This window comes from Atta colombica, unplaced genomic scaffold (assembly GCF_001594045.1).
Source record: "Atta colombica isolate Treedump-2 unplaced genomic scaffold, Acol1.0 scaffold351, whole genome shotgun sequence".
NCBI lineage: Eukaryota > Metazoa > Arthropoda > Insecta > Hymenoptera > Formicidae > Atta > Atta colombica.
This window is the reverse complement of record NW_017259461.1, coordinates 19,665-35,217: the sequence shown is the minus strand read 5'-3', so window position 1 is coordinate 35,217 and position 15,553 is coordinate 19,665. Positions and strand designations below refer to the sequence as shown.

General features: G+C 32.9%; 1 protein-coding gene across 8 annotated transcripts in view; it reads left to right on the top strand.

The window, feature by feature from the left end:
• LOC108690789 (muscle M-line assembly protein unc-89) overlaps positions 1-15,553 on the top strand; it is a 42,351-nt gene that overhangs the window by 14,869 nt on the left and 11,929 nt on the right. For 4 of the 8 annotated variants that reach the window (XM_018198269.1, XM_018198270.1, XM_018198265.1 and 1 more), the window contains 18 exons: positions 160-315; positions 2,091-2,213; positions 2,368-2,538; positions 3,780-3,861; positions 4,197-4,292; positions 6,473-6,565; positions 8,229-8,393; positions 8,481-8,618; positions 8,706-9,219; positions 9,600-9,854; positions 10,013-10,048; positions 10,840-11,085; positions 11,157-11,298; positions 11,537-11,934; positions 12,033-12,940; positions 13,086-13,665; positions 14,484-14,624; positions 15,142-15,246. In XM_018198269.1, coding sequence (XP_018053758.1) covers positions 160-315; positions 2,091-2,213; positions 2,368-2,538; positions 3,780-3,861; positions 4,197-4,292; positions 6,473-6,565; positions 8,229-8,393; positions 8,481-8,618; positions 8,706-9,219; positions 9,600-9,854; positions 10,013-10,048; positions 10,840-11,085; positions 11,157-11,298; positions 11,537-11,934; positions 12,033-12,940; positions 13,086-13,665; positions 14,484-14,624; positions 15,142-15,246 — 4,349 coding nt within the window. The remainder of the gene's footprint in view (positions 1-159; positions 316-2,090; positions 2,214-2,367; positions 2,539-3,779; positions 3,862-4,196; positions 4,293-6,472; positions 6,566-8,228; positions 8,394-8,480; positions 8,619-8,705; positions 9,220-9,599; positions 9,855-10,012; positions 10,049-10,839; positions 11,086-11,156; positions 11,299-11,536; positions 11,935-12,032; positions 12,941-13,085; positions 13,666-14,483; positions 14,625-15,141; positions 15,247-15,553) is intronic. The other 4 variants (XM_018198268.1, XM_018198264.1, XM_018198266.1 and 1 more) reach the window with 4 other exon arrangements.

The window sequence follows — 15,553 nt, the reverse complement described above, 5'->3', positions numbered from 1 at the left end:
TATATATATATATAATACAACAAATATATGACAGATACATAACATAATATCAAGAGAATCTCTTTTCTATACATTATATTCTCTACAAATCTCTTTTCTATAAACTCCTCGTCATACAAATGGACGAGATCCTGTAGCGGATGCTTCGCGTTGTTGTAGGAAAGCGAGAATCGATCCCGATCTGGAGGTCGAAGTTGGCGATATCTTGGACAATTCGGCTGCCAAACACAAGCTTTCGATTCGGCCACGTCGAAATCATGCAGATCCGCGTGCTCGAAGCAGTCCGAGCATCGACTCAGATACAAAACTTCAAAGGTAAAGCGCGTCGAGACTGGGACAATGATATTCATTTAGGTTTCCACCTTGAAAATCATTTGATAATGTGACGACTAGAAATACGTTCCGCATCTACTAATTTTATCGCTGAAAGCGATAAAATTAGCTCTTCGATGTATAATATTTTATCCTGGTCTCATAATAAAGTCTAAAGTAACTGACTCAGAATAGAATAATGAAGGCTGCAATATTAAATTTTGACTCATCAAGAACACGTGATCCTGTGTTATAAGATAACGATTGCCATCATCAACGATGCCATTAAAATACTGTCAATCTCTTTAATATTGTATGCTGTAAACAATGATAATTCAAGAAATATGTATAAATTTTTAAAAAGTTAATACAGATTAGTTTTATAAGTTTAAAATGATAAACATTAACGAAAAACTTTAATGAAAGTATTATAAAAAGTTCAACTCTACAAAATCTGAATTATGAATTAATATATTAAAATAAGCTGTACTAATTGTAACGAATATAGATAAATGTCACAAAAATTATTATGTTCTGACTAAAAATACAAAATGATAAATTACCATAACATTGACTATTCAAATATTACTAAACTAAATATTTATAATAAATGATTTGATACATTCCTTTGTTGTTGCATTGTCAGCACATTTAACGGAACAGTCATTCAAATTCCTGCAGCATGTGCGCGTTTTGTGATTGTTTAAATACGACAGACGAGACAAAAGCAATCCGTTCATGCAGCTATATTGAGAGCAAATTTGGATTTGCACAGTTGCAAAATAAATTTAACAACGCTGAATTATGACGACGCTAATGAAGATTAAGCATTTCTAAACGTCCTGCGCAATAATATCTCGAGCAATCATATCTCTGCCTGATTGGCGACAGGCCAATGTCAGTAAAATCGATAAGTATAACTTATTACTAAAAAAAATCTTTAAACGTCGAAAAAACATTGTATTAACGAGATATTACAGACGTTTTGCAAAAATTTAACATATTTATAATTTTAAAAAATTATGTTGTAGACAAATGCTCGTTTCTATCAATGTAGTTTAATTTTAATTTTGGTGCAATTAATTCTTCATTTTTCCTACTTCTAAGGATTAAAAAAGAATGAAAAAAAAATTTACCTGAGATTAAAATTGATCTACATATAATAGAAACAGATATAATTCGATATGCAATATTGAATTACGTTTCATAACTGTTAATGTGAATTGGTGAGATAATGCACTTTTCTATAATCATCAGAATGGAAACATTGCATGATAAAACTCTTGTAGCAATTCGAGTACATTCGCCAGAATATTTTGCGTTCTGTGAATGGACGATGACTTTGATGGCACGATGCCTTAGTCATTCTGCATAAATATAACTGCGAGATTCCTACGCTTTTGAGTGTTTATCTATATCATCTCTGTCGATAACATCCGATCCGATCTGATCTAATTATTAGATAATTTTATTTGACTCAAAATTATCAAAAAATTGAGAAAATTGTACAATGAATTAGTCGAGAATAAAATCGTTCAATGAAGATTTCCGAAAAATGACCTTTCGAAGTTTTTAATGTTAAGAATGGTATACAATCGCGAATTATCAAAAATGATTAATATGATTAATAATTTTGAGGAAGTTTGTTTTTATTTTCATAAAGATGCAACATTATAAAATTTCTTAAAATGTCTGCAATCTTGGAAAAATGGAAAAAGTATTCGGCGGAAGATAATTTTTTTACAATATGCAAATGTCTAATAGGGCTTGTGCTTTAGGATATACGTTCGTACATCCGATGGAAGGCAGGGATGGTTACCTTCATCCATTTTGATGCAAACGGCGCTTAGTGAAGAGACTTCATCAATGAGTCGGCCAGAAGATTCTCATTATCGACGAGAGTATGTATTTGCTCTTATCTTTCAATTTTTAACGCATTTTTATAATTTTACATATAATATACATATATATTCTTTAATCTCTTTTATAATTATATTTTAATATAATTATCAACAGTAAGATAAAAATATCTTAACTTCTTCGCTTTACTTACAGAGCTGTTGTGAAAGAGTTAATCGAAACTGAGGAAGAATTCGGCAAGGATATTCAACTCGTCGTTGAACGTTATTTAAAACCTCTCGATAATCCTGACGTTCCGCGAGCTGTACGAGACAATAAAGAAGTTATCTTCACTAATTTGAAACAAATAGCCGATTTTCATAACACGTAGGTATTTACGGCAGCGTACACTGATAGAAAAACGCAAAAGTTTATTGCAACACTGTCACAGACGAGCATTTATAAATATAATACTTGATATATATTTCTGTTTTTTTTTTTTTTTTTTTTTATTCAATTTATAAGTAGAAATAAAGGAGACTATAGACACGCTTAATTACTACATATAAACAATCACAAAATTTATTAGGAGATTCACTGTATTTATACAATTATACATAATCACTATTATTTATCTAAACATTTTATTACTTTAATTACATAAACAAATATAAATATTTCATTTTGTTATTTACAATTACGAACACATCGAAGAAACACATGCACACTCGAATAATCTTTTAATGCGCTAAATACAATGTAATATTGCATCAAATTATAATTTCTCCACTCAACAGTATAAATATATATACTATATCACATTGTTGTGCGTAACAATTACATTGTTAAGTGGGAAATTATTAACCACACTAATGTTATAATTTACATTATTTTGTAATGTTATTTTGTATTTAGTGGATAACACTGTTATTGGCTTATCAGATATATCACTAAAAATATCACACAAATTCTGTATTATACACAACTACATTTTGTACATACAACTTTCCACACATTATTTTTTCACTTATAGCGGAATACGATGTATAAAGCGTAAGTTGAAGCGTATTTGTGTGATAGTGTGCTTCTTCGTACATGTGAACGTGACCCAAAAATTAATCTATATTTGTATTATCGCTTTTTAAGAATTTGATTATAATGTCCTTTTTAACGATATACATGATTTGATAGACGTAACAAGTCAATATTACTATAAAAATGTTACTATAAAACTGCATAAGCTTTAAAAACATACAAGTAGTTCTAATCTCATTTTAAAAAATTATCATGTTACGGTATTGATACAATATTAAGTCAATTTTGTTATTCATTACGTTACTAACTCAACCTAATTCATCAGTTCTCATCGATGTTAATCTTGTTGTTTTAATCTGAGAACAAATTAAATTCTAATTTTTCCATGAGAACCTGTAAGAATCGTTTTCATCCTTTATAGATCAGTAAAATAATACTGACAACTAAAATATGCCACATTTTTGGGACTACCTTGCATTATATATCGCTCCTAAGTAAAACGTGCTCATTCTGAAGATGACATAGACTTCCATTCCGTAGCATGTTAGGCGTGGTGTGACTTTGGCATGATAATTAATTCCGGCCTTACTTAGATCGTTCGGCAGGGTGTTGATCGAGGGCGTCAAGTACTATGCGGATCAACCACGTATGCTTGGCAAAACTTTCTTAAGATTGGTAAGTGATTCACTAGTAATATTTATTATTGAAACAATTAAGTTTACATTATCTGAAATAATTTCTGATTATATATTTATTATGATTATATATATGTTTTTTTTTATTTATTTTTTAATTGTAATTCTTTATACAAGAGCGCAAGATAAAACAGCAAAATGTTCGTTTGGCATATGAGAATTGCATTCGTGAAAGTATATATAAAATAAAAGTTTCTATAAATAAATTGCCGAGGAATAAACTTAATATTATATATTATAAACTTAATATTATATATTACATAACCGACTCTCGAATCAAATAGTTAATTACAATAAGATGCTATTCTATTTTAGGAGAGAGACTTTGACAAGCACGTGGCGTACTGCAGAGACGAGCCCGCTGCTCAAGAATTTCTTCAGACAAACAATAAAGTACGCGAATACTTTGAGGCAAGTTGTGTTTTATTATTATTATTATTATTGCAGAAATTCATTTCTTATATTAATTGGTTAATAAATTGTTGTCACTTTTAATTAAGAATTCATTAAGCTTAAATTGGCGAGAAATGCGAAATTCAGTTTCCAAATTAAATTGAATTAGTTGTAATGAAATTAGGACTTTAAATTTGCTGATAGTAATAAATTGGCATTAATATTGTAAAAATCAAAATTAAGTAATCGCAAACTAATATTTTATTTTTCTATAAATATTCAAGATATATTTTTATCTAAATGCAAAATCAAATATTACTAAAAAATAATAAAATAATATAAAAATATAAATTAAGTATCAGATAGTGTATATGTATTTATATTAAAATATTGCAGTATATATTATATATAAAATATGTCTTAAACATTATTTTCTGTAGATAGTTTATCATCTATTAATAGTATCTTTTTTTTTTAAACTTTTAACCTGCACCGTGTATCCTATTCTAAAACATCATAATAATCTTTTATTTGTCATTTTAATGCGTCATTCGCGTTGCGAACTTTCACTGGAAATTCATGTTCGATTGCCTCAACGGTGTGGATTGAAGAAAATGATGATAATTATATAACACGCGGGGGATATGCGGGCGTGTGTCCAGCCCTCAAAATAGCTGAGTTTATTCTTAACAGACGGAACATCTTTCGCTTCTCTTACCTACGACTGATAGTATCGAGATGCGTGCTATTCGGAAAAAAGAGATGCGTTTTCATCAAAGTTCAAAATATATCATAGAAAATATTATATAATACGACATATTATCCGATAATGTAGAATATTATAAAACATAAAATATTATAATTGCTCGTAAAATATATTTTATAAATTCATAAATATTTATTTTAAGATTTATATTTTATAATTGCAATTCTTCGATCTAATATAAAACTATTCTTTAAGATTATATCATCTGTTAGCCCAAAAATTAATTTTGTCCGAGATGCAAATGCTTTGCTAAAAAATTATTTTAATTGAAGAAGACATTCCGGATTTTCATCTGCAAATTCTTATGCGCTCTTTACATCCACTAAAGAGTGAATAAGGTGAAGTAGATGGTTCGACTGTCGTGTAAAAAATGCAAGGAGAATGGATCGCGAAATGAAGTGTATCGATGATCCGTGCAATCTTCGTGTTGTTTTCGCGCGTGGTCAGTCGTACACGAAATCGTCCGGCGTCTAAGTATAGCCGTTACCGTATTGGTCTTCCGAGTATACTACGGTGGCAGTTGCGAGCACCCGAAGATTCCTCCTCAGTATCGTGGACCACTGACCATCACACCGTCTGTGTGTGAGAATCGCGCGATCCACTGAATTTGATCAGGAGCCGGACTCCTGTGCGCAATTCATCTGCGAGCAGCCACGCGACGACCATACCTCGACGAAATATCTCGACTTCAGTAGCGATCTTAGGGTGTTCCCTCCTTGTTTAAGGTGCGCGTCCAATAGTAGTACGCAGTTCTGCTTTCTCCGTTCTCCAAAGGTCACAAAGCATTGCGCTGCGCTTATGCGATATGTCAATCGTGCGTCGTCGTCATCTCAACATGTTAACTCTGTGACCACTTCTCTGCGGGAGTGACACACACTCATCTTTGCATGCAAATTCAGTCACACATCCAAAAATACATATGTTCATGCCAGATCTTCTTGGTGTCGAATTACGGTGTCGGCCAATTTCTTCCTTGAGAAAAATCACCTCAAAAGAAATACTTAATTTTACTTAGCGAGAATGGTGTGGTGATTTATCGTTTCGTTAATCTCTAATCGCTCTAATTGCGAATTACACTTCTTAAAGTAGATAGATTTGGAAATATCGACATTAGTGCATGTGCAAGAAAAGTTTTAATTTGACATTATATTTATGGAAAGATTATATATTTATGTAAGTAGGAAAATGTAGCTTCAATTTGATTGCACAGATCTGGATAAATGCATAAAAATAATGAAGAAGGGGATTTTTAGGAATTTTGAAGACAAAAAAACTAAAATTTAAATTTGCTAATACAATTTTAATTTTATGCAAAATTTTTATGTAAAATTTTTATGTAAAATTTTTATGTAAAATAGAAATTTGTTCTAAATATCTACATACGACGTTGACAAAACTAAGAAAATTCGTGCCATCGTTTCGTTTCTTACAGGAGTTGAGCCAGACTCTGGGTGACGACAAAAGCATATCAGAACATTTGAAGCTCCCGATACAACGCATAAACGACTACCAGCTCCTGTTAAAGGTAAAATAACATTTTATTTTTGTTTTATTGCAAAGTTGTAATAGAAATCTCATAATCTTATTATACGAGTATTCACAACAACTGCAGAAATATTATTAACTTATCAAATTTGAAAAACATCTGTAAAAAGTGAATAAAACAAATATTTAATATATACTTTTTTTTGCTAAGGAAATCAAGACAATAATACCAGACAACCGAATACACAGATATACAGCACGACCTATATTTCCGCTCGAATTTTATTGCGTCAGACGGAAATAGCACGGCGCTAAAGCGCTTTCCACTTTGCCTTGAAATCGTATCTTCTTGATGTAATTACAGCCATTCATTCAAAATATATATTACAAATTGACAATTAAAGAGACGCGAACTGTCTGGATCATTTTATAAATAAAAATCATCCAAAAAAATTGATTTCTCACTAACATTTAAAATGGAATTAATTTAAACGATATTATTAAATATTCTATTTCTTTTTTCAATATAGAGACGTTTTAGATCTATTAAATTACATGTTACATAGATCTATTAAATTACAAGATTTTTCATGTTCAAGTATTTCGACAGTGCTCGTCGTGAAGTTTGTTGAAGCCAAGTAGATTAGTTTTATTAGCCAGTTTAAATGGGCCAGTTGCCCGGAAAAATTAACATCAAGGTAGCAACTTCTACATTGAAGTATGAACAAGAATCCGCAATTAATAGTTTTTGGCCTATATATTGTTTGTTGATAGTACCGTTGCAGACTGCCGCCACTCTAACGACTATATATTTTAAAATATGCATAGTAAACATTAGCCAGAAGTCTAAAATAATACTTAATTATTACTTCGTCGACATCAACAGGTTTGCTAAATTTAGAATATAACAGGTTTGCTAAATTCAGACTGAATCTAACTATAATCATTATTATAATTTTGAATATAATTGTATAATTTTTTCTGTTACGAAATTCTTTTTTAATTCTCGTAATAAAAAATTCTTTCGTACTTTAGTATAAAATATTTTTGTAACTATATATCTAGATAACGCAGCGAGTTCAAAAAGAATTTAAAAAGAATTTAGTTGTAATGTTATCAATTTAGAATTCATTTTCGAATACAAAAAGAATTCTTTTTCTGAACAGGTTTGAAAAGAATTCTTTTTACATCTGGAAATGAATTCAGAATTGATGACATACGGCTGAATTTTTTTTTGTGCTATCTGGATATACATATAAATAAGCTGGAAATATATGTGCTAAAAAGACGTCGCCGAATTTGCCAAAGAATATATCTTTCGACAAATCTGGACTCTCTACATAGAATGTAGAGATACGATAATATAGAACATTTTGCGTTTGCATGAATGTGTGTGGGCGTTATACCGATTTAGTGAGCTAAAAATGTGTATTCGCGTCTACATAGTAGATTAATCGAGACATGATTTAGCTTTATGAAAAAACTGTGCAAACACGAGACAGATGCAAGCATGGAAAAGCGACGGTAATAATTGAAGTATACGATACAAGTTAATTCGGTCCAAGGATGACAGTCACGACATTGCGCAAAGTTCGTACGATCGTAGGCGGATTGAGGCAAATTTTATTTCGGTTTAATCCGTCACAAAATCATCAATTTTTATAAAGAAATATTAACTGTTTACACGTATATTGTTGTTACAGGAGCTGGTGAAGTATTCAACCCGATTAGGTGAAAACTGCGACGATCTACAAAAAGCGTTAGAGTTGATGCTAGGAATTCCTCATAGAGCGACTGATAATAAATTTATAAGTAATATCGAAGGATATAAAGGGAATATTCATAAACTTGGTAGATTACTCACACATGTAAGTATATGTGTATTAAAAGATAGTAAGTAAATTAGAAAGTGTAAAAAAATTTTTTAAAAATAACGTTATATGATATGTTTTCAGGAATGGTACACAGTTATCGATAAAGAAGGAAAGAGCAAAGAAAGATACTTGTTCCTATTCAAAGCACGAATTCTCATTTGCAAAGTCAGACGCATATCGGAGGATAGATCAGTTTTCATCTTAAAAGATATTATTCGAGTAAGAGAGAACTTAAATAACATTGTGATATTTATAATAAAAATATGTAAAATAATATGATCAACAAATTTGATCATTTTGTTTTAGTTACCGGAAGTAGAAGTGAAGGATCATCCCGATAATATACGATCTTTTGAACTACATAATCCGGCTGTATCCAATTACCCTATCACTTTAGTAGCTCACAAAGACCCCGTAAAGGCTTATTGGCTCAAAGAAATTCGTCAGTACGCCAGTGATTTGGTCGCTCTTGCCGAACATGCAGCAGATGATCTTCAAGTAACCGAAGAAGTACCGGAAGGCAAGGAAGAGCTCAAAAGCGACGAGAAATCGGTATCGTTAAAAATCGAACCATCTCAAGCAAATCTAGGATTACTTAAAGCTCAGAGTAATCCAACAAAGGTAGAAGCAAATCCGGGTCCACCAAAAACAGACGTGACTAAAGAATCCACGAAAGTTGTGGAGAAGAGGAAGGACTTCGTGAACACGACCGACACATCGGAAATAAAGAAGACTAAGATCGAGGAAGAGCAAACAGACATGTCCCGAAGATATTCCGCGAGTCGATACAGCGCGAGCGCCTCTTCGAAAGTTGTGGAAGGTGAAAGCTTGTTGATACTTGTATCGCCAAAAATCTTCCGTCATAATTTGGTGTAGCATGCGGATGCTTGTTAAAATTGACAATGCAAATCAATGTTGCGCCGAATGAATATTGTATATTGTGTAGTTGCAAACGCTTATTATATATCACTATAATATTTATGTTTAATGTGTCCAATTCAAGAATATCGAAAATAATTCTTTTAAATATTAATAGATTTTCTTCTTGAATTCTCTTTTGGCAAAACACCTGTAAATATCGTATTATTTTGTTCGAGTATAGTATCCAGAAAAGATAATTTCAAGTTATTACCTAATTTGAAACCTATGGACATACTATATGTCAAGTAGTAAGATAGTTACCAACTAATACCCCTGTAGAATATTCATCGATATCGAGCAGTCGTAATGGCGTGTCCTCATACATGGAATCAGCGGCGTCCGCCATCGAGACGAGAATGTCTTCTTCGTCGCAAGGGATAGGTCGGACAGAAACCATGACTTCCTACGAAACTGCAATTGTCGGTGATAGAGCAATGGATTCGAATGTCGAAAGCAGAACTGCCAAAATCACTCTTGACACTGATGTTGGCAAACCGGTGTTTATCAAGACGATAGAAGGATGCAATGTAGAACGTAAGTATACGACGATCTTCGAAATCTTCAAACAGTTACTATATTATTATTAATTAATAAAACTGGGGCGTACACAGAAATAGCATTAAATAATTGCTAGGCATACATTTTTTTTCTTTGATTATCACAAGATATAAGATACATTTTTACTGTTTTAGCGATGCAACCAAAAAAGGCATTGATACACGCCATAGGTAAAGTGACACGTACTTGCTTAGTTTATCAGCATTCACTGTTCTCTATATTTTTTCCATATCTTTTCGTGTTCTTCTTCTAGCTAATAGAGCAAACTGCTTTTAGTAATATTATATTGCTGGTTAAACACGCTTTATACCGCTAAATCATAGATGTCTGCTATATACAACACTAAACATTTATATTCATTACATTGATATATTACTCTGATACCAATATTACATCAATACAGACATTTACATTGACGTATCTTTACAATTCACATTATATTGCTTCTTCAATCGATTTTCATAGATAGTAAAGTAATATTGAAGCATTTGTTTAGAAATATATACATATTTATATACAAGTATATATTTTCAGCTAAGTTTTTTATAGCAAATTAATTTTTTGTTAGTTATTAAAAGATAATATTTTTTGATATACATTCTTTGATATACATTTTACATCTTAAAATTTGTCATACATATATCCACATTCATATTTTCATGAATCAAAAGTAGTGTTAATCACATTCAATATATGCATATATGTATAGTCAGATCGTATGAATTGTATTGGGCACATTTAATAACTATATTAAATCTATTCTGTAATAATTTTTATATTCCTTCCTATTTTGATGCTCACGTAAAGGAATAAATTATAATGTATGATGCTATTTATTTTGAATATTTTAGATACAGGACGATTGTATTGGAATTGACGAATTCGTTTCTCACACCATTCTCATTTCCTTCGGAATCATGATGTGTCGTTGCTTTACTCTAATTCGAGTTGTCTTTTATAGCCGGAGAAGTTGCCACTTTCGAGTGCACGATGTTAACTAGCGATCCGACCGTAAGGATACAATGGTTGAAGGATAATAAACCGATGGAGGACAAGTTGGCTGATCGTGTCACCACTACATTGACTGACAATATATGCAAGCTTGAGATCCAGAACGTTCATGAATCAGATTCCGGCATATACATTGCACGTGCTCTGAATGTAAATGGTGAAGCGACATGCACTGCTCAGTTAGTGGTTCAACAATGTAAGTTGTAATATCATAATGTTACTTCTAAACATAAGTATTTTTGTTTTTATTGATATAAAATATTGCAGTGAGTCCGGAAGAGAAAAAAGCAAGGGCAGAAGCAAACTCTCCTATATTCTTGGTTCGTCTGAAGGATACCGAGCTTCTTGAGAATACCTACCTACGTTTTATGATTAAAGTCAAAGGGGATCCTAATCCGGAAATACAATTGTAAGTTCCAAACATCCTCTATTACAAAAATTTCTATTTATAAAATTTATATTTTAGAAATAAAAATAATTTGATTTTAAATAAAAGAAAGTAAAGGATTTTTTTAGCTCTTAAATTACATAACAAAAAAATTTAGAAGATGTGCAATAGACATTAGAAAGATGTTTGAAAAATTGGAACACTTTTTTCAAATGTCTGTTGTTTGCGAATTAACACATTAACGCGCATTTTTTCTTAGCTTTAAGGATAGTACCTTAATTGACGCAAAGTATGAACGTGTGAAGATTATTCGAGACAACGCCGAGAAAGGATTTTATGAATTAGTGATTGCTGATGTTCAGAAGCAGGACGCTGGAAAATATTCATGCACAGCTATGAATCGCTATGGCGAAGCTACGTGCGAGGCGGTGGTGACAGTGACCGATGAAAAGCCACTTTTCCAAGGTCTTCCTGAAGGTCTCCTTGAGCTTGGAACCGAGCCACGATTTATTTGGACGCGTGACGGACAGACGTTTGATCCTGAGGAGAGATTTAAAGTTCTCTTCAAGGATAATGAAGACACTCTGGCACTGGTGTTTCAACATGTGAAGCCCGAGGACGCCGGTCTTTACACGTGTGTGGCGCAAACCAGCACAGGTAAAGATTATATTGTAATAATTAATATTAATTTAATATTGCTGTCGCATTTTACATTATATTAATACGTTAATTCATATAAATTCTTAAATACGTAGGTAATATTAGCTGCAGTGCAGAACTGACAGTACAAGGCGCTGTGAATCAATTGCTGAAAGATCCAGAAAAACCGAAACTTCAAACAGAATCGAAGCAATCCGAGGTGAGCGCCGGTGGCTCTGCGATGTTGGACTTGCAGGTGAAGGGATATCCCAAGCCAGATATCAAATGGACCAAGGATGGTCAGGAGATTATAGCTGGTGGTAGGATCAAATACCTCTGGGAAGATGAGGAATCCTTGTCATTGGTCATTAAACAAGTTACCGCTAAAGACGCCGGAGTTTATACCATCAGAGCAAAGAACGATCTTGGAGAAGACAGTACACAAATCGAGCTGATTGTGAAATCTGCGCCAAAGATCACGAAGAAACAGTCTGATATGATGATTATGATTGAAGAGACAGGCACGATGACTGTGCAAGTGGAGGCTACTCCGGCACCGGAAGTGACTTGGTACAAGGATGGTCAATTGATTGAGGAAAGCAATCGTATCAAGATCATTAAGGAGAACAGCGACACATACAAGCTTGTAATAAAAAATGCCAAATTGACTGATGCTGGTTCATATTCGATTGTTGCACGAAACGAGATCAATCAGACAACTGAGATCTGGAAGGTCGGTATAAGATGCCCGCCGAAAATTAAGAAGGGACTAGGTCACGAACCACGAGTAATTAACGAAGGCGATACATTAAATCTCTTGATTGAGGTAGAGTCTGATGAAGAACCAACAATCAACTGGTACAAAGACGGGCAGCTTTTGACTGCGAGCGATCGCGTGAAGATGACGAAAAACGGAAACAATTATATACTTACAGTCAGCGGTGCAAAAGTAGAAGATGCAGCGATTTATAAAGCCGAAGTGATGAACAAGCATGGAACGATTTCGGACGAGACAAGAATCAGGGTATATAATGTGAATCCTTGAATCTAAAATATATTTTGAAAATAATCTTTTATATTTTGCTTAATTAAAATTTACTTGGAATTCAAAAATTCTGCAATTATTTTTTTAATTTTTTACTTCTAATATCTTTGCGATATTATTGCAGGTACGCGGTATACCGAGGTTCAAGACGAAATTGTGTGACATCAGTGCAAACGAGGGCGAGTTAAACGTCGAATTTGTAGTCGAAATCGAAGGCTTCCCGAAGCCAAGTGTGCATTGGTTTCTGGGCGATGTTGAAATCACAGAGAAGCGAACGGAGTATACTCGCGTAGAAGAAGATGACAATTATAAGCTTATCATTAAGGAGGTGAAAACCGAATTGAAGGGTCATTATACTTGTAAGGTGGAGAATGAATATGGTGAAAACTTGAGCAGTTCCAACTTGACAGTAAATACTCGGCCGAAACTTTTGAAGAAATTAGCAGACCAGAGGTTAAAAGAGGGTGAAACACTGCAGTTGACATTTGAAGTTTCCGGCACGCCGGATCCGGAAGTCAAGTGGTACAAGGATGGCGAAGAAGTGACAGCGGATGCCAGAATCAAAATTACTAGGGACAGTCAGCGCAGTGAGAGTTACGATTTAACGGTGACATTACTAAAGGGTAGCGACGGAGGCTTGTACGAGGTGCGGGCAGAAAACGAATTGGGTTACGTCACCAGCAAGAGTAAAGTCATCGTGTTGAGTAAGTTTCCGCATCTCTTAATTTTCTTTTTCTAACTCTAGAACTTGAGTCCGTTCGACGCGAATTTAAGTCCAGTTAAAAAAATTGTCACGTCACAAATTACCAAATTTGGTACCAATATAATAACGAAATGATAGCATGATACACATTTATGATGATAACAAATAATTGTACTTCAAAAATAATTAATTTTTTTAAGATTGTATTGTAACTTGCGGAATAGCAATATTTCTTCTTGTAATTTACAATCGAGTTCTAGAGTTAATCGCGAGGATAATTTTAGCAGAGTTAAAAAATCTTATGAAGACTATCGTGACATTTGCTGAAATGATATACAGCAATAAACATTTCTAATTTTTGAGAAATCGCAGTGGTAAAGTCGTCATATTTTGACAGCATTCAGTAAGTATTAAATATATAAATAAAGCCAAATGATTCCCTTTTTGTTCCGATATGATATCTTAAAAATTTTTTAGACGGTCTTTAGCAAGGAATTCAATGGACAGATTTTTTCTCATAGTTTCTGTGTAAAAAAATCTGTGTGTAAAAAGAATTCTCCTGATTTCCTTAAACGAAAGGGAGAAACATTTTTGACGCGTCACATTATTGACGTTGACGCAAAATGTGTTCTCTGTTTCTTCTTTCTGTATTTTTATTAATCCATTTGTAGATTATCATACAATTGATTTTGTGGTGCTTTGAGAAATTCTTTCGATATATTTTTCTGACTTTTTTGAATCTCTAAGTGTCATAACATGTTGACATATCGCGTCTTGAAACACGTCATGACAAAGACTCGAAAGAATGTACTTCTATAGCTAAGACGGAAGATGAGAAGGTAAAACCTCCGAAAGAAAAAGCCGAGGAGGTGAAGATAGCAGAAACTCAAACGAAGAAATTGATAAAGGAACAATTGTCACAGGAAGAGACTCTGCGCGCTGAAGAGTCGGGATCGGAAGGTAATCATGCGCGCAACTTGATTAGCTCAATTAGAATGCCAGAGAAACGCGAAGTTTTGACTTTGCTGCATTTGAAACGCTACAACGCTTTGATAATTACAAGAGCACGCTTCGATAAGGATTTCTTTACGTGTTAGGAAAAATACTTTTACTCTAGAATCGAAACATATGTTAGACAATTAATATCAGAGAACACTGCATGCTAGAATCAATTACATTTTTGTAACATATAGATTTTTAAAATTGTATTGTTTGATTTTTCTTTTTCACACATATTTTCATTGAGGATCTCAGAATTGATGATTAGAAACAGTAGTTACTTTGTTGTCATTTCGTTTGAAAGTTTATTTAAGTACGTACAATACCGATTTTAACAAATTAGGTATATATTTGTGTAATTTGCATTATGTATTGTGTTTATCACGCAATACGCACGCACACACGCTATATAACTTAGCATCGAGAAGGTATATGGTTAAAGTCATTTGGCGGTAGAAACAATATCTGATAAATTTAGGTCGTGTCAAACTGGAGAAACAAAACATCCAAGTAATTCAAGGGGACAATGAAACAATCACGATCTCTATGGCCTCCACGACATCACACGAAGCTATACTTACAGGTAATCTTACGTATACATTATCAGTCAACCAAAAAAATATCCAATCAACATAAAAATTCAAAGACTTCTTTTAGAATCCTATAAAATCTTTTATGTTGTCTGGATATTTCATAACTAACAGTTACACAACAACGGGAAACACAAGCTGTAATGCTTTTCCTGAAAACAGAACGTACTCAGACAAAGATCGTTTCGCTTCAAAATTGTCATCATCTATTTTTAACATAGTTGAATACGCGCGTATTTCTGTCTGACATATCATAACATACATCGTGTGATTTAAATAATAAGTGTGCAATTTATGGAA